Raw genomic sequence first — 21535 nt, forward strand, 5'->3', positions numbered from 1 at the left:
AAACAAAAGTGTTGCGTTTATATTTTTGTTCAGTGTAGATAACACCAGCCGACTCAGGCCGCAATGGAGAATGAGGTTTATTCAGACTTTCAAACGAGTTGCAATTGGAACTGACTACACATTACATAGAGGAAATATTATTTCTCACGGTGAGCTGAAAGTGCCTCGACCCCCCTAAGGAGCAGCCCTTTCCCTCTCCTTAATAACACCCTTCATCACCCCCCTTCCTACCCCCCCCAGTCCTCTCTCCTTATCACCTAGCGCTTCCTTCCTCCCCCGGGCGAGTGAGAGTGATGGCTACGATGAACATCTGTGTGTATCCAATAGGAGGTGGCGAAAGTGGCCTATCGGTCGAGATCAGGAAGTAGTGAGGGAAAAAAATGTTAGGGGATATTATGAAGGCCTTTGAAAGTGACCGCCATAGGGTGCTGTTAGTTGCTGTCGTGCTGATGAAAAGCACATTAGTAGTGGCTCACTTCCCACCTTTCTCTTTCTCTCTCATGCCGACTTCTTTCCCCCTTTTTTGAAATATGAAGCATAACTGAGGCTTTGCTCTAATTATTCTATTTGCAGTTGCTAAAAAGGGATCCGAGTGGATTTAAAAATTCCAATTATAGCCTCGAATTTGGGAGCTTTGATAGCTGAAAACAATTTATACCATTCAAAGTTGAGAATTAGGAGGAAATTAAAGTGTAACCCAGTTCCAGTGAGCCGAGTCCCCGGGCATGAAGGAGGGACGGGAGACAGAAAAACGCAAGGGTGAGGAATTTGGTGTCTGGTGAGGGAGCTACCCTTGAGACTATTGTAATCCTCACTGGTGTGTGTAAGTGTGTGTGTGTGTCGGCAGCTGATCCCAGTGCAGCTTGCATTAGAGGCAGGGATTCCAGTCCTCCTGCTGGGCCTTGGCTGAGACACGCATGGCAGATGGAGGGATGGACAGGAGAGAAAAGGGGGGAGAGATGGGGGGGAATAAATGTGGGAGAAGCATGCTGCGACTCATTAGACAACACTTACTGGAGCAGCTTGCCACTGAACTTGTATAGAGCTGGATTCCTCTTCCATCAGACACGTGTAGGGTCATATAGCAAACTCAGTATATGAAACCAGATCAGTTTTTCAAAATAAAAGCACTAACACACCCTGAAATCAAAATAAAATGTATCTATTTAAACAGAATTGTTCATTCATTTGATTTCCTTCTGTTTCTGCAGTGTCTCCTCTGATTGGTCGGTACTGCGGGACGAAGATCCCTCCGGAGATCCAGTCGTCCTCCGGCCTGCTGTCCCTCTCCTTCCACACCGACATGGCCGTGGCCAAAGACGGCTTCTCCGCCCGATACAACATGACGCACAAAGAAGTCAGCAACTGTGAGTGCCAGATAACTCCGTGTGTGTGTGTGTGTGTGTGTGTGTGTGTGTGTGTGTGTGTGTGTGTGTGTGTGTGTGTGTGTGTGTGTGTGTGTGTGTGTGTGTGTGTGTGTGTGTGTGTGTGTGTGTGTGTGTGGCCTAGCATTGCTATATGTGTGGGGACTCGCCTCCCTTATGGGGACAAAATGGAGGAATCATTCATTTTAGGGTGAAGACTTGGTTAGGTTTAGGGTAAGATTAAGGGTTAGGGTTAGGCATGTGTTGGTTATGGTTAAGGTTAGGATAAGTCTCCAGGAAATGCATGTAAGTCAATTTTATGTCCCCTGAAGTGATGAATACATGGTATGTGTGTGTGTGTGTGTGTGTGTGTTTCTTCTCCGCCGCCGGCACTCATCTTTCTGTCCTCATCTCTCGCTCCTCTTACCCTCTCGATCTTTTCAGCTTTACCTACTTTAATGCTATTTTAAATCTCGAGCTCTCTCTCACCCCTCAGTCTATGTTGCTCCCTCCTAAGAGAGCACGGTTTCTCAGACTCAGACTCAGAAACTATTTTTCTTTTAGAATATAAATTAGCTTCACCTCAATTTACCTCCGCTCACCTGTTGGGCTGCTCTCTGTCTCCCTTTGCCCTTTCTCTGTCTGGATTTACTTTCTCCGTCTCTGTCTTCAAACCGTATAATATTCTGCTTAGATCTTCTTTTCCAGTCTTGCATCTGTCATCACTCCTTCCTTCCTCTCTCCCTTTTTTTTCTTTCTTGCTGTTTATTTTCCATCTCCAACAAACACACAGTTAACGCTCAGCTTTCTCCATCTCCCCCTCTCTCTCTCTCTCTCAGCGTTCCACTGCAGCATGGCGCTGGGCATGGAGTCGGGGAAAATCAGCGACGATCAGATCTCCGCGTCCACGTCCTTCTACGACAGCCGCTGGTTGCCCCGGCAGGCCCGCCTCAACAACGGAGACAACGCCTGGACGCCTTCAGAGGACAGCAACAAGGAGTACATCCAGGTCTGAAACGTCATACTACATCCAGCTGTCTCATACACAGTGACACACACTGAAAATAAAACTGTGAAGCGATGATAAGGAAGTGCTTCCGCGCTCTCAATTTTCCCTGTCTGAAAACACACTGTCCACGAGACACACACACACACAGGCCGGTGATTGATGAAGGTGCTCCTCAGGAATGCATCCGAACACTACGCCATTGATCTTTGCCTCCAGCCTTCCTCCCCTCACACACGACAATGCAGAGATGCACACACACACAGACCCCCCCGTAAGCCCCGTCAGCAGCAGGCCACAGTCGGAGTCCATCCCCTGCTGTCTGTGTGACAGATAGACTCAGCAGCTGGTATCTCAATCAGCCCTGACCACCACCAATCCCTACGGCCTTCCTATCTCGTTCTTTCTGATCTATTAGGAAATCTAGTTTGAAATACTTTTTTTCTTCCCAGGTTGACCTCCACTTCCTGAAGGTTTTGACAGGCATCGCCATGCAGGGGGCCGTTTCAAAAGAGACGCAGAAGTCCTACTACGTCACCACCTTCAAGATGGAGGTCAGCACCAACGGGGAGGACTGGATGGTGTACCGGCACGGCAAGAACCACAAGGTATACGGATTCACGTGCATTCTGCAGCTTGTGAGATGTTGGATGAAACTGTATTCCTCTAATTTTCTTTTGTATGTTTTCCTACGAATGTCCAGCAACATACACATGCCAATTCCCGCTCCTCATACAGTCACAAATAAGTGTTTGGTTTGATATCTACGGTAGTTACCCAACAGAAACTCAAATCTGGTTTCAAACAAGACTCTCCTCACTACGCTGACTGTTCACATGTTGTACTTCCTCGTACTTGAATTGTTTTTGTGGGATATAAACAATTGAAGGTGCATTACTTTGTGTAGGTATAGCTGCCTGTGAGTGTATAGGAACAGCCTGCATTAAAACACGAGAAATGGAAGTGGAGTAGAGTTATTTACAACCTCCTTTCCGTAACCTTTTTATTATACCATCATGATACGTTTCCCAACAAAAGGAGCCGTTGTGTACGCGGGAGAGTCCTATCAATAGATGGAACATTCCTGAAGGAGTCGTTCTCCTTCAAGGACTGTTAATGAACCTTCCTCGTGACCCCGGTCATGAGGAAGGGAAAAGGGGAAGGAGGGAGGAAGAGATAGAGATTTAAAGAGAGGAGGGGAGGCTGACAAACAAGAACAATGGAGTCCTCTATGTGCCCTTATCTGGCCGCTATTCATCATATCTCACTGACGCACACATAAACACACACCTCGCTCTGTGGAGTCACCAGGTGTGTGGACGGAGCAGGTGAGGAGTTTCATAGCATCATCATCTTCTGAAATGGATGGTGTTTTGTGTGGGGGGGGGGGTTGTGTATGAATACCGTGCAGGTATGTGACCGATAGTAAGCCCGTCTCCAGGGGATTGGACCTCCACATATCTGGGTTAAGGTCACTATGGATTGCAGGAAAATGGAGGGTGGCGAGTGGTGGGCGTGTGTGTGGAGGGTTAATCCACACACACGCCCACACAGACCGGGGGGCCCCCTTCTGTGTGTGCCGGTGATTGGTTTTGGGTGGGGCCAGTGGGGGGTATTTGATGTGGAGATTATTGAGGGAAACGTGGATTTGATTTAAAAAGTCAACATCTGTGCGATTTATTACACCCCCCCACTTCTTCCACATACACACACGTGCAACATGCACAGACCCCTCCTTTAAATAACATCTGGCTGATCTCTCCGTCTGCAGATCTGCATGTGTGTGTGTGTGTGTGCATATGTATATGATGTGTGTGTCTGTCCCGTGTAATCTGAGTCCTCTAATCTGTCCCAACGTCCAGACATGGACTCAGACAGAGACATCGACAAGCTTTTAGGAGGGATGCTGCTTCACTGAGTGGTCCCTTTTAAAAATGAGAAAATTGGTAACGCTTGCTACTTTTGAATGCACCCAGTCCAGAAGGAAATTGAAAAATCAATAAACAGATTTGACTTAAAAGCCAACAGAAAAGTTTTTGCGCCAATGGGGCATTACATCATCTATAAAAAAAATGGAGATACAATTAAGTATAGCATCTGGTTTTGATGATCATAAAGAAAGTATGACAACATTGAGTTCAATGAACGATGCTTTGAATCCACAGAGACTTATTTTTCAATCACATTCTGGATGTATAACACAGACATCTCGGATTAAGTTGAATAAAACTTTCTTTGTATTTTCGCCGACCACAGACAGTGATGGATGATATAGGAGGAAATAATAACACTTTTGACGAACGACACACGAGTCGCAGTCATCATTTGAGCCCAGCGCTGAGTTCACTGTACCCTCCCCATGAGCCTCCGGTCCCTGCGGGTTAGGGTGAGTCTTCCGTGACTGCTAATCCACTGCCTTGTCGAACAAACTCCCAGTTAGCCCGTCCTAAGCCCCCCCCCCAAGAGCCTTTAAGTGGTTGAAACTGAAATCTCGTCGGGGGGTCCTGTAATGACTGGGATTTGCTTCTTTTAATTGTAATTGTCAACAGTGAGCTGGAAGCCGATGTGGCTTTGGGAGTGCATGTGCAGCGGTGTTTGTGGAAGGCTTAGGCATCATGAGTGTGTGCATCATATATGAATCACCCAGGAAAAAAGGATTGGCTCGGCACTTCTTGTCTCACTGTGTTTGATATTGGGGGAGATTTATTGTTGATTTGCCAAGATGTGTGTTCTTATTTGCAGTGTTAACAAAGACTGAGTGATTTAATGCCAATACAGATTATTGGAGAGGCAGAGAGAGACGCTGGCATTGTGGGAAACACACATTTCTTTCTTGTAAAAGTGTAAAATTGCTGCCAGTTGAGAAAAACACAGAGATTACAATCACCTCTGTGTGTGTGTGTGTGTGTGTGTGTGTGTGTGTGTGTGTGTGTGTGTGTGTGTGTGTGTGTGTGTGTGTGTGTGTGTGTGTGTGTGTGTGTGTGCGCGGGGCTTCGTTATATTTTCATGAGCCTCCACACTAGCAGACACAACATGACGACGTTAATTATTCAGCCCACCTTGCCTGCATGGCACAAAAACATGCCAGTCGTCAGGCAGATTTCAGAGGAGGCCACAGAACACACTGACAGTATGCAGCGTTGGAAGAAGTACTGCTTTACGTAAGAAAAAGTACTAATACTATGGTCTTAACATACTCCATTACAAGTCAAAGTCCCGACTTAAAAGTAGCCATAAAGGAAAATACTCAAGGAAAGTAAAGTGCTATATTTGAGTAAATGTCCTTAGTCACTTTCCACCAATGCAAAGGCCGCTACATTTCAATTCATGTCACATTCCTAGTTAGTCAAAAAGTAACTATGCTATCTACAAGTTGGTCAATGAGCAACCATCTGCTGCCTAAGGGTATTGACCTTTTGACCTTGGCAGTAATGGGTCTGGGGTCAGATGAGTGACCCTCAGGTAGCGGGACAATAGACGGGAGGAAGTGGAGGAGATAGAAGTAGCTGACATCTCATCTTCTGTCTCCCCTCTCACCTCCAAAGGAGAAAAGCAAAGGGCCTCTTGAGAGCCGATTCATATTGAACTGATATTTATTTCTGTGTCAGTAATGATTGGATAAAAAGAAGAGATGTATAATCTAAGATAAAAAGAAAGGAATGCAGCTGGAAATATTGAAATGCACCCAGCTAATGGCCTTTTAGTCGTGGTGGGCATCTCGTTCAAAGGGAAATTGAAGTGGACAAATATTTAACAGACTTTTCAGAACTTTCAAAAGTTCACAGACAAAGTCATGCCATGATAAATCTTGACATGAAATGCATTTATCTAATTCATTATTGTGAATGCAGGCAGGCAGGCAGACATGTTTATTATAAATCCATTTGTTTAACTTAATTTCTGGAAATCAAATTAATTATATTTTTATCTGAATCTTGAATGACGGTGTTTGTCAGATTATGAATGTTATATAAAGATAACCATTCATTTCAAGATGGAGGACATTCCGAATAATTTAGCCGTTTTTCCTTATCAAGATATGAACACTTGGATGAAGTATTGGTTTGTTGGTGATGAATGTGTCCGTTGTTCTTCCTCATTCCTTTTTCAGTTATATCTGCTGCCCTCCATTCAACCTCTCCTCCCTTTCTTCATCTGTTTTTAAAACCGTTCATCTAAGGACATTTTTCTTGTTTTTCCTGTCCTCTCTATGCTGCTCTTTGTTTCACGGACACATTATCCGGGAGCGGTGGAGATGGGTTGGTTGTATGCGAGCCGAGCCCTTCGCTATACGCTCCACTTTGTGTGAGCATGCGTGGGTGTTTACATAACCCCCATAAGAGCCCACATCCACTGTTTGGCCTCTGAGGTAAACACAGCGGCTGTCTATCCTCACTCCAGCAGCAGATACCGCGCAGATAGACCCGCTTATCTGTTCAAACACTCACACTGCTTTGTATTACCAGTGTCAGCTGCACTTGATTAAATCAGGCCATGCCCAAAATCAAATAAAACCCCTTGAGTCGGATTTTGAATTCGTATCTATCATATTCCCGTTGGTTATGGAATTTCTGGAATATCATATCAATTTTTGGAGGTATGTGCCACACAGGGAATTTGACAAATAATTCATTTTAACGCCAATATTGCAGACTCACAAAACAACATTATCAAAACAAGACGGGATCAAATTCTTAAGCTGAGGGAGCGTGCTTTGGTTTGATCATCCTGTGCTAGGAAGAGAGGAAAAGGAAAATCATGAAGGCATCTTTTTAGGAAATGATGCCTTTAATGTTTAATTCAGCTGCTTGTAGCACTTGTCTTTCCATTGTGCACTGCGGCTCTGAGGTTAGCGGAATATCTCCAGACCCACAGCGACCACAGACACATAGTGAATGACACTTAACAGTCACTCACTTAAAGACACTTCCTCTCCTTCTCCGTGTGTGTGTGTGTGTGTGTGTGTGTGTGTGTGTGTGTGTGTGTGTGTGTGTGTGTGTGTGTGTGTGTGTGTGTGTGTGTGTGTGTGTGTGTGTGTGTGTGTGTGTGTGTGTGAAACCCTCATCCATCGTCAGGTTTTCCCAGCCTCCCAGCGTCGAACCTTTGACCCCAAAACACATCGACAGCTGGGCCGGTGACATCGGATCCGTGTTTGGGTTGTCTCTGCTTTGTCCGGACTGCCACTGTGTTTGTGTGTGAAGCAGAGCGAAACCGTGCACTGTGGGGGTGTGTAGAGCAGTGTAGTGTGTGTGTGAGAAAGAGGAACTGATACCATAATGAGCGGTACATCTCCTTACCTTTGTCTCTCTTTACTCTACAGATTTTCCACGGCAACACAGACCCGACTGAGGTGGTTCTGAACCGCGTCCCGCAGCCGGTCCTCGCCCGGTTTGTTCGTATTCGACCACAGACCTGGAAGAACGGCATCGCCCTGCGCTTCGAGCTCTACGGGTGCCAGATCACAGGTGTGTGTCACGGGTTGGACTTTTCTAACCTTCATTTTGCCAGCTGACAGGTTTCCAGAATCACCCGGCTTCACACTCTATAACTTTGACTGAAACAGCTTCCCACCCATTTATAATCAACATTAACTGCAAAAAATTAACACACCCACACTGTCATTGACACACACATGTAGGTTTAGTTTCTCACAGTCCTCCTGATATCTCTTACACATAGGAAGCTAATTAAGGAAACTTTGATTCTGTTCTCCAGCAGCAGTGTCAGTTCCCTCTCTCCATTTATTCTCCGCACTCACTTTCTGTCTCCATCTCCCTCCTGTGAGTTTTCCCCCCTTGTGGTTTTAGAACCTTTTTTGATGTCTCCTCTATATTGAGAGATGAGTATGGATCAATCATTCATGGCTCCCCGTTCACTCTTACATCAGAAACTGTGATTCGCGTCTCCCTCAACAGCTGCTATCAGAGCAACCGTTAGCACAGGTACTTCCACAGCTTCTAAATATAGCATTTGACCTCAAACGCAAACACCCCCCAATGAAATGTACACAGACACCACCCACCAGCACACACAAACACACACACACTTTCTATGCCTTTTATTTATTATTTACATCCCCTGCTTTTGCAGTGACATAACAGCATGAAACTTTGATCTGTGTTCTCTTAAACCGTCAACACAACTAACATCTCCCCATCTCTCTTCCTCGTGCCCTTCCTCTCTTCCTCTGTGTCTCCTCCTCCTCCTGTCTCTGTAGGAGCCTCTCCAACATCTTGCCCTCCCCCCTTTCTCCCCCAGCCGTCATCCTCTCCTTACTCCCTACTTCCCCTGCCTCCTGGCTCCTCGTATTATACCTCCCTCATCCCCTTAATCCTCATTTCTGCCTCTCACATCCTCCCTCAGCAAGTTCCCCTCAGTGCAACCCGCTCATCCATATCTGCAGGAGTTTCATTTCCAAGTGCTTTTGCATGTACGCGGGACTTTCCCCACAGTCAGTGAGTGTACATAAGATGTGTGCAGCACAGCGAAAAGACAAAGCTTTGAATATAACATATTTAAAATGTTGGTGTTTGAGAATTGAAAACAGTGCAGTTATTACATGCTTTCATCTCACTAATGGCAGTCTAATATATTTAACATGAGGCTGCAGAACTTGTCCTCTCTGCTCCGGTCTAAACTCTCACCGCTCAGTGGCCAGCAGTGCAATCCTGCGGCGAAGCTTAACAGCTCCCAGGCGGGGATATGTGTAGCAGCGTGAGTGTGTGTAGCAGCGTGAGTGTGTGTAGCAGCGTGAGTGTGTGTAAGGTCGTCACCTCTCCATCAGCGCCTGATGGAGAGGTGACGACCTTACACACACTCACGCTGCTACACACACTCACGCTGCTACACACACTCACGCTGCTACACATATCCCCGCCTGGGAGNAGAAGGAGGGCCGCGATCCAACACTACCTCCCAAAGAAGCACGTGCCGCGTGGTCTGCCTGGTGTAGACCTATCTGTTGTAGGTGTACTCGAGGTCGTGCGGGGACTTTCTCACAGTGTGCATTCAGTGTGTTGTGAGACTGTCTGTGTGTGTGTGTGTGTGTGTGTGTGTGTGTGTGTGTGTGTGTGAGACTGTCTGTGTGTGTGTGAGACTGTCTGTGTGTGTGTGTGGTGTTGTGTGTGTGTGTGTGTGTGAGAGTGTCTGTGTGGTGTGGTGAGACTGTCTGTGTGTGTGTGAGAGTGTCTGTGTGTGTGTGTGAGACTGTCTGTGTGGTGTGTGAGAGTGTGTGTGTGTGTGTGAGACTGTCTGTGTGTGTGTGTGTGTGTGTGTGGTGTGTGTGTTGTGTGTGTGTGTGAGACTGTCTGTGTGTGTGTGACGACTGTCTGTGTGTGTGGGTGTGGTGGAGAGTGTCTGTGTGTGTGTGAGACTGTCTGTGTCTGTGTGTGTGTGTCAGACGTGCGTGTGTGTTGTGTGTGTGTGAAGACTGTGTGTGTGTGAGACTGTCTGTGTGTGGTGTGGGCGTGTGCGTGAGACTGTGTGTGTGTGTGTGGACTGTGTGTGTGTGTGTGTGTGTGTGAGACTGTGTGTGTGCGTGTGTGTGTGGTGTGTGTGTGTGTGTGTGTGAGACTGTGTGTGTGTGAGGACTGTGTGTGTGTGTGTGTGAGACTGTGTGTGTGTGAGACTGTGTGTGTGTGTTGTGTGTGTGTGTGAGACTGTGTGTGTTGTGAGACTGTGTGTGTGTGAAGACTTGTGTGTGTGTGTGTGTGTGTGTGTGTGTGAGCCTGTGTGTGTGTGTGGTGTGTGTGAGACTGTGTGTGTGTGTGGAGAGGGTCTGTGTGTGTGTGAGAGTGTCTGTGTGTGTGTGAGACTGTCTGTGTGTGGTGAGAGTGTGTGTGTGTGTGTGAGACTGTCTGTGTGTGTGTGAGAGTGTCTGTGTGTGTGGTGTGACGACTGTCTGTGTGTATACCACTGTTTGAAAAAAAAGAGGTAGAAGAGTGAGGCTGTCCTTATAAACTTTTGTTTGTGTGTGGAGGAGGTGAAAATTGGTCGTCACTGTGTGTACGTCTCTATTTGTGGGGGGTGGGGATTTGGGTAGGGTCAAAGCCTCTGTCGGAAAAGAGGGCTCTTCGGTGGCTCGTACCTCTACTTTCCTCCTTTCCTCCTCCCCTCCCTGTCGCAAATAAGGAGGTCTTTCTTTTTCTTTCTTCCTTATCATTGATCCGGTAATTTGCCGGGGCACCCGGTGGCCGCTACGATTGATACAAAAGTAATCTAAAGAGAAGAAGAGAGAGAGCGGCGAGTAGGAGGCAACATAAACCATTTGTCTCGAAAAGGGCTCGGCAGTTTCCCTTAATGATCTGTCCGACAAAAGGGCTCGTTGAAGGCCACGGACCACGCTCCGGCCTCGCGGTCGGGTTCGGGAATTAGACCGGGCTCGGTCCCCGAAACCTCTCCTCAGAATTTGTCTAGTCTCCTCGCTCGGCCCCACGTGTCCGGTCCTGGGACTGCAGTAGACCTGACGTCACACACACCTCACACACACACAAACACCGCACACACACACACACACACACACACACACACACACACACACACACACACAACACACTACACACACGACACACACACACCACACACACACCACCACACACACACACACACACACCACACCACACACACACACACACAACACACACACACCACACACACAGCGAAGGTTGTGAAGACGAACACAAACAAAAACCATAGTTAGTAAACAGACACAGTACTCTAGGAGTCTCTCAGCTACGGCGTGTCCGTCGAACCTTCCGTTTCTACTGTTGATTCTGGGGGGGTGGGTGACGGGAGGTTCGACGACACAAAGGAGGAAGGAGGGAAGGGAGTGGAGGAAGCGGTGAGGGTCCTCCGTACGACCCCTACAACGAATAGTGGGTTGGCGGTCAGCTCAAAAGTGTCATACAAACCCAAGGGCGGTTCTCCGTGTTAAGGGTTCAGCCCAAAGGCCAGAAAGAAAAGAGGGTTGGAGCGGGGGACTGTTTGTGTGTGTGTGTGTGTGTGTGTGTGTGTGTGTTGTGTGTGTGTGTGTGTGTGTGTGTGTGTTGTGTGTGTGTGTGTGTGTGTGTGTGGTGTGTGTGTGTGTGTGTGTGTGTGTGTGTGTGTGTAATACTAGTCAAGAGACACAAACGCTAAGTCGGTTAGTTCATTTCCAAGCGAGACACGTAACGTCGTTCGGTCTTTTTATTTTTTGGACGAGCGAGTCAAATTGACGGAGCCGCATCTTGTTGAACTTTACGCACTTGAAACCGCTACCTGTGTGTGTGTTGTTGGTGTGTGTGTGGTTGTGTGTGTGTGTGTGTGTGTGTGTGCGTTGTGGTCGGTATTTGAATCGGTTAGAATCTAAATCAAGAGGTGATCGACTTAACGTAAGACCGGTTCGTCGGCTCACAATTTACGGTATGAGGTACCAATAGACGACTCCTTATTGAGTGTAAATGGAGTCCGTTCTCTTAAACTACAGAAAACACTGTAACACACTGTAAACCCGGGACTGAGAAGGGACTAGAATAAATTTCGATAGATTGTCAACAGAGAGAGGAGGACAGAGGTTACTGGAGAGAGAAACAGTGAGCGTTCTTGGGGAAGCGTCGCAAAAGAGAGAACTTTTGGGGTCCACTCAACTGAGACCAAACTACAGTGACAGGAGACACCAGAACAAGGACGGCAACCTAACCTAGTGATCGGACCACAAAACGACGAACCCCGCCAACATAGTTTGGATTATTTCGGGTTGCGTCGTTGTGTCTCGACTCAGCCGAGATCGGACACACAAGGCTACTTATGTAGACGAAGTAAAAGATTGCCACGCAGTACCAGCGTACACGTGAAAGGAGATATTTTGGGGAGAAGATTTAATTTTTTAGGTTAAAGAGTGACTCGACAACACGTATCAAGGACAGTCAAGTCACCTCTGTTCGCAATCAGAGGATATCGACTGAGACGCACGTCTGACTTATGTAGACGTCAAGTAATAAGTTTTGACCACCAAGTTACCGTAAGCCGTACACGTGCAGTGGTTAGTTGTATGATTTGGGGAGCGGATTTTAGATTTAAACTTTTTTACGGGTTCTACTCTATTTAGCCGCACATTACGTGGACTCGACAACACGGTCGCAAAATGGAACAGTCAGAGTCCACCTTTGTTTCGCCAATCCAGAGGTTTCTCCGATTGAAGACGCCCACGTTCCCGTTCGAGTTTAAGTTGCGCGTGGGAGTACCTGGCAAGTCTATAACGTTTCTCGATGTATAAAGAGTGACGGTGACTGTGTCCGGACTTCCGCAAAATTTATTGACGAGACGGAGGTTAACCTTTACTTATAAAACTCGGTAGGACCCCCTGGACTCTAACTACAATCGATCAAAAACCGTTAGAGATTACATGAAGGTTTATCTTATTCTCGGGGCCGCCAAAGGCACGAATTACACTACACACACGTATAGATTAGTCTGATAAATGAGCCCAGTTACGGAAGTGTGTGTGTGGCCTCGTATCAGAGTTATTTGGGAACTGATTTTTGTACGTTGTCTGTTGTGGTACTTGTAGTGGTAGTTGTGCGTGTGTGTGTGGTCTACAGGGGTCACCTCGTTTAGTCTCAAGTCTCACTGACTCGTCTTGTCGCGTCCTGCGTCTCCCTACGAGATGATTGAGGAGAGGGATTGAGTCGAGACGAGATTACCCTCCACCACACGTCTTATCACTTTTCATCGTCGGAGTTTGTGCGTGGTTAAGGGAGTTACAATTGTTTACTAACATCTGTTGCCAGGTTGTTTTTATTCTTTCTTTTTTTAGTCCTCGTCATAGTCGAGACGAAGTGTAAGGGATCTAAGTATAAACCTGTAAGAGAGCCAAGAATGTCGAGAGACAGACTTCGCTGTGGCGGGTGCCCGAAATAAAAATTTTCAACCAGGTACAGAAGTCCCCCCTAGGAAAAGTGTATCGTCCGCTTCAGTTTAGATTCAAGAAACCTTCCACTCATATAATTTCGATTTGAATGGTTCTTAAACTCCTTCTCCCAGCTCTCTCGGCCTTTCTCAATCGTTCACCTTTGCATTATCTTCAGATTCACGTTCGTCTATCTGAAGGATTCCTTCTTGCCTCGATTTTTACAGAACTCCCTCTCTTGTACTCGGTCGTCTTTTCTCCCTTACGTAGCTCTTTCTCTTTTAGTCTTGTTGGCTTGTCTCCTTGTCGTCTATTTACTACGTGTAGTTTGTTTAGACTTAGAGGTCGTGTTCCATACTATTTGATTTGTGTTAGGAGTCCAGGTTATAGTCGGATGTCTCTTCGAGTACCATTGTTAACCTAGGTTGGACCTCATAGGTAACGTACTCTTCCCAAATGAGTCTCTCCTGTCGTCAATCGTGCAAGGCACACGGTCACACGTTTGTCCTTCTCCTTCGGAAGGATTATAAGTATCACACACCCACACTCTTTCAGGGGCGTGCTGGAGCTCATGTGGATGTTGTCTATCCAGATGTGTCCTCTGGTGCCGTGCACGAAGAAACCCTCCATCACAACCTAGCGCGGGAGGAAGACGAGGTATTCAAAGTTGAGAAACAAGAGGAGGAAGAGGAAGACGGAGACAGGAGGAAGGCAACAGGGAGCAGAGGCACATCGAAGATGGGGACAGCAGGAAGAGGAGGAGAAAGAGGATGAAAACTTAATACGGTGCCTGTGATTTCAAAGTTGCACTCAACATCATCCTCCCCATCTCTGCGAGCTCCTTGAACTGACTTTTTTATGAGCGCGCTAACTGCTTGTGATGTCTTTGACAAATGCACGACGCTCCCCAAACAATCACACAGCCAGTGGAGACAATATGGGTTAGTTTAGCTGTGTTTGAAGCCTGGCCTTAGGTGATGGAAAACGGATGCTTTCATATGCTCTGAGAAGACTGATCTCCCTCTAACCAAAGACTTTAAAGACATAGGCATACAATAAAGGGTATGACCCAGATACCTATTGTCAAGCAGGCACACTCTAACATAAGGCGCGTTCACACCAAGTACTTTTCCCACAAAGGTTCCTGAGAACTACGATTTGGTTGCGTTCACACCAAAAAGTCCCAGGAACTAAATTAGTTCTAGAGAACCTTTTTTACCCCCTTTTCAGTCCCTGCTAGAGAGCAGAGACTTTAGTGCGAGAAAAAGGTTCCTGTGTCTGATTGGCTGGGCGGAATGCAAACCACGCCCCATCAACTCCCAAAAACTTTTGTGAAGCCGCCATTTTATTATCCTCGCATTGCATTGTTAGCATTAGCATTAGCCCAGCGCAGAAACGCAGAGAGACTAACTTATGGCAACATAAGTCCCAGCAACTTCTACTGAAGCCAGTCCCTAACTCCGGGGACTTCCGGCCGGGGATCTTGGGCGGCAGTATACGCCGTGAAGTTGTTTGCGGCCTGCCAGTAAACCCAAAGCAGAAGAAGAAGTGACATCAGCGGCTTCATTTGCCTAATCCACCCCCAGGAACTAATTTCCGGTGTGAACGCGATCTGTACTTAGTTCATGAGAACTAAAGAGTTCTCAGGAACCTTTGTGGGAAAAGTACTTGGTGTGAACGCGCCTATAGTCTAATGTGATCCATTCCAGAAAACTAGAAGAAACCTTTAATTACCTGGAAGTCTTTGGGGGAGCGAGGCAGGATGGTGCGTCCCTCCCTCCACACGGGGCCCTGGTCGTCTTTCAGGGTCCACAACACGGTCTCCTCGTTGTGGGCGTCCCGCAGCAGGACCTTCAGGTGGCCCTGGGCCTCCCCCGACAGCTGGTAGGAGAAGCTGAGGCACAGGGGCCCGCTGTCGGCCCCCAGCACCGGGCTCACGATCCAGGCCTGCTGCTGCTCCGTCTTTAGGCTGGCGTCCATGTGCAGGTAGCTGTTGAGCTCTGGAGGGGAAATAACACGGAGATTAGTTGTGTTGCTCTGACTACGTGTCATTTAACAGTTAATATCACAAGTGGTTTGAGAACTGTTTCTAAATCCAGGCTTTCCACGTTTTGAAAATCCGATAAACTTTGGAAATGTGTGACTCTTTCAAATTTAAGTGGGTAAAGTCATAGGGTTAAGTGAAAAATAAAAGAAACACTGAGAATCTCACAGCGGCGATGTGCAATCAAGCTGTTTTAGTATTTGTACCAGATTGCTGAAATGAGCAGAGCTTTGTTTTAACCTTCAGTTCGCTGCTCGCTGCAGTCAAATGAAAGTAAAAATAATAAGCGGGATTTAATGGGCTTTTTCATTTCAGCTGGAGGCAATGAAACACAGGACATTGGAAAGGATGTATAGACTTCTGATATGCTCTGTAAGTGGATTCGGCTGGAACCGGTTTGTGGGGCACTTCTCATACACACAATTACCAACACAAATCACTGCTGTTTGCTCACACAGACATACATACATATGTTTTCACACAATTACAGATATCTCCAACAGAAAAAAGAAGAAATGAATCACCACTTGCTAACAGGAACTGGATCACAAGTGCACAATAGTCACCGCTAACAATAGGGAAGTGACAAATGTAAACACAGGGAAGAATGGGTCCAGTTAGAGCGTCACATGGAGCGCTAACAGAACTCCAGCAAAGACCCTCGGGGCCCATTTCTCTTCATTCCCTTCCAGGTAAAATACTTACACTATGGAAAAGTGCAACAAAAAGCACGCCGCCCCATTTGTTTACACCAGAGGATGTTTAGTTTGCAAATTGGACGCAGACATGAATTCCATTGTGAGCGATCGTGAGCCTACAGTATGTTTCAGGTTGTGTTTGTGAGAGAATGACTCAAGGAGGCGTCTAGTGAGGAATTTCTTAAGTGGGCCTTGTGGGGAAATCTCCATTACATCACCTGCTTGATCATGAACCGCTTCAACTGCGCGCCTTTCTGTCGTACAAGCAAGGAAACAAGTGGTGTGAGACAAATCGGGGAGAGCTACGGTAGTTTTCCAATGTTGTTTTCTTTACAACAGCGTCTGATTTTATCTACAGCACCTTGTAGTAGCATCCAGTGTGTTTTTCGCGCTGCCGTGCTTACGTTATTGAACGACTGGGTCGATAACCTTTCGCTGTGTGTGTGTGTGTCCAGGAGATCCGACAAGCAGTATCCGGAGGGACAGATTTTCCTGGGACTTGACAGCTCTCCTCTGCTCGCCATATGCACAGACTCGCCTGTGTGTGACACTTCAGACAGTGTGTGTGACAGTGTGTCCCTCGGCCTTTCTCAGCCCTGGAAGGAGTGGTGTGTGTGCTCTCCTCTGCTCCACATGCTACTGTTTCCCTTTGTATACACTCCACCTACGGATGATGTGCGAAGGTGTTTCATCACACGTTTTAATGCGAGCACCAAAGCCTCTTCCGTCCTCACATTTGAAGCGCGGCGTCTCGCAGCGCACCCCCCATTGTTGTGCCTCTTGTTCGCCAGACAGCTCATAATCGAGCCTGCCTCTCCATACGCAGCACAACAGAGCATTATTAATCCATTTCACAGCGGTCTCCTGCAGCGAGAGGCAAACAAGGGTTCAATCTATGAAGCCTATTTAGCATGTTTTTCCTAGTGGGGGTTTATTAAGACAAATAACACGGGGCTAATTCCTCCTCTCTGCCTAATAACTGGTTTCATAGCTTGGGTCAGGAGGTGAGGGGATCATGGTGTCTGGGTCTCCTGGAGTAAAGGAAGTCTATGGAGGATTAAACAGTGATTTGATAGCAGTGAAGTAATGATCCTGCGTCGGCTGACCTTCGACATCAGCGGGAGAATCAAAGGCTGGCGTGGCGTGTCAAAAAAAAAGACTTGGAAATGATACTCCAGACATGAAAGCCACAAACCTGACTAATCTGAGCAACCTTTCCCGATCCGGCCGTGATGAAAGACGCCGCTTTGAAGCCCGCTGTCGAAGATGGCTTTGACCTGAATCGCTCACGCTTCAGGAGCTGCTGAACACGACACAGGTGACATCGCCAATTTGACAAAAAAAAATAAAAAGAAGCAGGCCGGGTTGAACCTCTTGTTTGATTCCCTAAAGCTGAATCTTTCATGGAGACTTTGCTCGAGACACACGTGCATTTTAAAACAAAGTTGGATAACAATCCTGATGAAAAACTATAAATAGTGCCATAAAAAAGAACCCTCCCTAAACCCAGCAGGTCTATAGTTTTTAATAACACGCCGAAAGCTGCACTTTTGAGCCGGGGCTGTGTAAAAAGGGAAAGTGAATAATTATTTCTTCAAGGAGTGACTAAGTAGACGGAGGATGTGCCTGGGGTGATGGAGGGGCAGCAGCGGACGGCTGGGAATAAACGCTTTGGAGTCTCCTGCTCTGAACTTAATTGGAGCTACCGGGTCTTAACCCCTTCCTGGGAGACGTCACATGTTTTGACACACACAGGCGAGGGAGCTGGTGTGTGTCGCATGTGAAGCTGTATGTGCTGAAAATGGCGGCGGCATCTCCTTCCCTTCCTAAATCCATTTTCATTCTCATCCGCTCGGAGAAGATCAGCGCGGCTGGCAGACGACGTCGCTGCTGAATTATTTTAATCAAATTGAAAAAAAGGACTCTATGAAGATGCAGACGGAGAACGACTCCATTTAATTAGTATCTGGACTCGGCGAAGTTGATAAAAATAAAATAAATGCATTTCTGCTTGTGCAATTTTCTGCGCCCGTAATGAAATTATCCGTGCATACATAAAAGCTTTGCAGCAAAGATCCAGAAAAAGAATTAGAGATATCCATAGTCTGCCAGAGCAGCCAGCAGCAGGAGAAATCCAGCAGAACTACATGCAGCTCGCTGTCCATCACATGTTCGTGAGTCGTTAACCAGGCAGTGAATCACGCAGGATCTTCCTATGACCGATGTTGAGACTCACCGTGGCTGTGCAGGGTCCAGAGCAGGGGGGCGTTGCGGTCGTGAGTCCACCCACACAGGCCCTGATCGAAGTCACAAATGCTGTCTGATGGAGGATAGGTGGCTACTGTGGAGAGGGAGAGAGAGCCAAAGGGCACAAAGCTATGAGAAATGCTTTCTGCTTTACATAATGTCCTTTCAAAGGCTTTCATCTTTTCTATTACTCCTCTAATAACACCATTAATGCTGCCTGGCCTCACCTGTAGTAAAGCTGGTGGCGGTGGTGGTCTCAGCGTCGGCGGGAACAGTCGGCGTGGCGGTGTTGGCCGGCGTGGTCATTTCTGCAGAAACAAACACAACACACAGCTCAGGTCAATGGAAGAAACACACATTAGATCACAGCAATAAGGACACACTAATCACAGGATGTTTGTTCAAGAGGTTATTCATGTGGAATTTCTCCTCCCATACGTGAGGTAGGGCAAAGAAAAACAGATGTGAGAGGAAGTGATAAGAAACAAAGGCAGAAAGGACCAGGAAGTAATGACTTACAGTGGATGGATACAGCTTTAATAACCAGACAGTGTGTGATATATTTTGCTTTGTCTTGGGAGTTAGAATCGGAAATAATACGTGTATTACAGCAAAGGGGCAGTGGCTTACATATCACATATAAGAGGCAAAGTAATAAAATAAAAATGAAGCAACTGTATGTGAAATAAAATATGAAGTTACTATACTTTTTTAACAGAAAACTGAGAGGTACGCAGCTGTTTGGAGCCATTTCAAACCATAATTCACCACATAAACAGCTTGTCTCATTGTGCTGCGTGTTTAGGGTGAGTTAAAGCTCTTATCATAACTGAGAGTGTGAGGTCACTGTCCGAAAGTTAACTTCATCTCCCATTTCCTTCCATCCCACAGCGTGTCAGAGACAAGCACCCAAGAATCCTCCCCTTATGTTGTGTCTGGGCGCTAGGGCGTTAGCATCAGTCTAACAAGTATGCAGACACACACGCTACAGTCACACACATTGCACACAGATCCAGAGTCGGGGTTAAGGCTGATGGATAGATGTGTTTAAAAACTCCCACTCTGTTTTCTTTCTGGAACTTTCCTCTGTGTTACCAAGTGTCTCACTCACTATAACTCATACTGGCTCAGAAGAAGTGAAAGCAAACAAAAAGTCAAATGTATGATGTTCTCTCTGCCTTTGACAATTATTTAAGCACGACTAAATCATCGGGACAGGCAAACAACACACTACGGCAAGGCAATTTGCACATTAAAGCGCATCACATGTGCGCCAAACAGACATGTGCTGAGCAGGCTGCTGGAGGAATGTGAGGTGGGAGAAAGCGCCGGGTTATTGGGAGCAGATGGTTCAGGCCGAGTGTGTTGTCTATCATTAATGCAGCTACAGATATATCGCTTCCTTTTCAAACTTAACTGACATGAAATAGCTGAACTGAAAATCATCTTATTTCTCATATTTCCCCGACAGGTCCATCAATTGGATCTGAAACACAAAACTGTGCAAACATCCCCAAAGAAAAAATCACACGGATCCATCTCCAACCCTTTTCTCTGCTGGGCGGCTGTTAGTGTCAATAATAGAGCCTCCCACTGGTCTTGCTGCATGACAACCGTTATCATTTAGAGACTATGAAAGGCACCGAGGGCAACAAACGCTGCGTGATACACAATTGATCCGCTTAGAGGAACTTCCTGTGGAAATGAGTGGCACGGCGCCCCAGCTGGAGAAATGGCAGGCATGAAAGGACTTGACATTAACCCAGCGCTAATGTCACGTCCTTTATGCCTGTCATTAACTTTCTAATGAGACTTTTAACGCTGCCTGCCCACGGGGAAGGGAAGGGACCCTCTTGTTCTTCTTCTACCCTGTGCCCTTATATCCCAGTCCAACCTTTGAGTCCTCCACCTAAGTCTTGGGACGGGGTGTTCAAATAAACCTATACATTACTTTAGCGCCCAAACACACGCGCTCCCACGTGTGCGTACGACCAAACCCACATAAACACACGATCCAGTCCATTAAGATTCAGCCTGCTCCTGAGCACTGCATGCTCTCAAAGGTCAGGCCTTGTCACAGTGTAAATGTGCTGACCTTTCCAGGGTGTGACAGCAGAGTCGGGGGCAATGGGAATGGGCCGCTGCTTGTGTGTTTACGTGACACGGAGAGAGAACACGTGTGCGAACGTATGTGACCTGCCCACCTTGCCCCGAGCCATAACCTTGAGTGTGTGTGTGTGTGTGTGTGTGTGTGTGTGTGTGTGTGTGTGTGTGTGAGGCCTGTTCGGTGCAGAGGCTTCTTGTAATGCAGGAAAAGTCCCTCTGCAGCGGAGTGTTGTCTTACATAATGTGTCTGCTGCTGCTGCAGGTGATGATGCAAGTCATCATCATGCACGGGATGAGGCACACACACTTAGAACTGGACCCAGGGGAACCGCCGGCACGGATAATGGAGGTGCACACTCGTATGAATACACACCGCAGCTGCGCATGCATAAATATACGCTCATAAAAACACACGTAGACATACACACGGATAAATGCTTTTTGATATGCTTATTTTTCAACACACACACACACACACACACACACACACACACACACACACACACACACACACACACACACACACACACACACACACACACACACACACACACACACACACACACACACACACATATACACAGGGTGGAGAGAGCTCTCTGCTAAAAGACATTGCTCCCTCCGAAAGTGTCTGACTCAGCAATATGTCAGAGAAGAGAAAAAAAAAAATCTTCAATTATGTAGAAAGCTTTTCTGTAAATCTCCGCTTGGCAGGCACACGCAGACAAATGGATGTGCATGCACGCATACACCCAAAAAGAACATGATGGGAAAGATAAGTAGCCATTGTTTGATATTTTGTAGGGTGGGGTTAAGTGATCAGATCAAGGTTCCATCACACACACACATTTCCTAAAGTATGGGTGAGCTCCACCATGTTTACTGAGCTTTTGCTGAGCCAGTGTGTGTGTGTGTGTGTGTGTGTGTGTGTGTGTGTGTGTGTGTGTGTGTGTGTGTGTGTGTGTGTGTGTGAGAGCCACTATCCAATTCTCCTAAGACTGAAATGGTCCTACCTGAATAAAAAGGAAGAGATATTTTGCATTTTTTTCCAAGATATATCGCTAAGATTTATTTCCTGAGCTCATACATTTTTCATTTTTTAGAGAAAAGCGTCAATGTGAGGCTGTGTGTGTGTGTGTGTGTGTGTGTGTGTGTGTGTGTGTGTGTGTGTGTGTGTGTGTGTGT

General features: G+C 46.7%; 2 protein-coding genes across 2 annotated transcripts in view; one reads left to right on the top strand and one right to left on the bottom strand.

The window, feature by feature from the left end:
* The window catches only part of LOC104964131 (neuropilin-2-like), a 51200-nt gene extending 42371 nt beyond the window's left edge, over positions 1-8829 (top strand). The window contains exons 5-9 of the mRNA XM_010792852.1: positions 1212-1367; positions 2204-2373; positions 2823-2978; positions 7691-7835; positions 8588-8829. Coding sequence (XP_010791154.1) covers positions 1212-1367; positions 2204-2373; positions 2823-2978; positions 7691-7835; positions 8588-8829 — 869 coding nt within the window. The remainder of the gene's footprint in view (positions 1-1211; positions 1368-2203; positions 2374-2822; positions 2979-7690; positions 7836-8587) is intronic.
* Positions 8830-12972: 4143 nt separating this feature from the next.
* Positions 12973-18551, bottom strand: LOC104964132 (neuropilin-2-like). The gene is made up of 5 exons (XM_010792853.1): positions 18472-18551; positions 18234-18338; positions 14990-15255; positions 13703-13891; positions 12973-13005 (listed from the first exon to the last, which is right to left on the bottom strand). The coding sequence occupies exons 1-5, from the start codon at positions 18548-18550 to the stop codon at positions 12973-12975; spliced, it is 672 nt and encodes a 223-aa protein (XP_010791155.1). The 5' UTR covers position 18551.
* Positions 18552-21535: the final 2984 nt, after the last annotated feature.

The sequence above is a fragment of the Notothenia coriiceps genome, unplaced genomic scaffold, assembly GCF_000735185.1.
Source record: "Notothenia coriiceps isolate Sejong01 unplaced genomic scaffold, NC01 NC01_scaffold00036714, whole genome shotgun sequence".
Lineage (NCBI taxonomy): Eukaryota > Metazoa > Chordata > Actinopteri > Perciformes > Nototheniidae > Notothenia > Notothenia coriiceps.

Coding starts and splice junctions, on each gene's coding strand:
- LOC104964132 (XM_010792853.1), bottom strand. CDS start 18,550: ATGACCACGCCGGCCAACACCGCCACGCCGACTGTTCCCGCCGACGCT. Junction 15,256..18,233: donor CTGGACCCTGCACAGCCACG/GTGAGTCTCAAC, acceptor TTTCCCCTCCAG/AGCTCAACAGCTACCTGCAC. Junction 13,892..14,989: donor GCTCCCCCAAAGACTTCCAG/GTAATTAAAGGT, acceptor CTCCCGCGCTAG/GTTGTGATGGAGGGTTTCTT.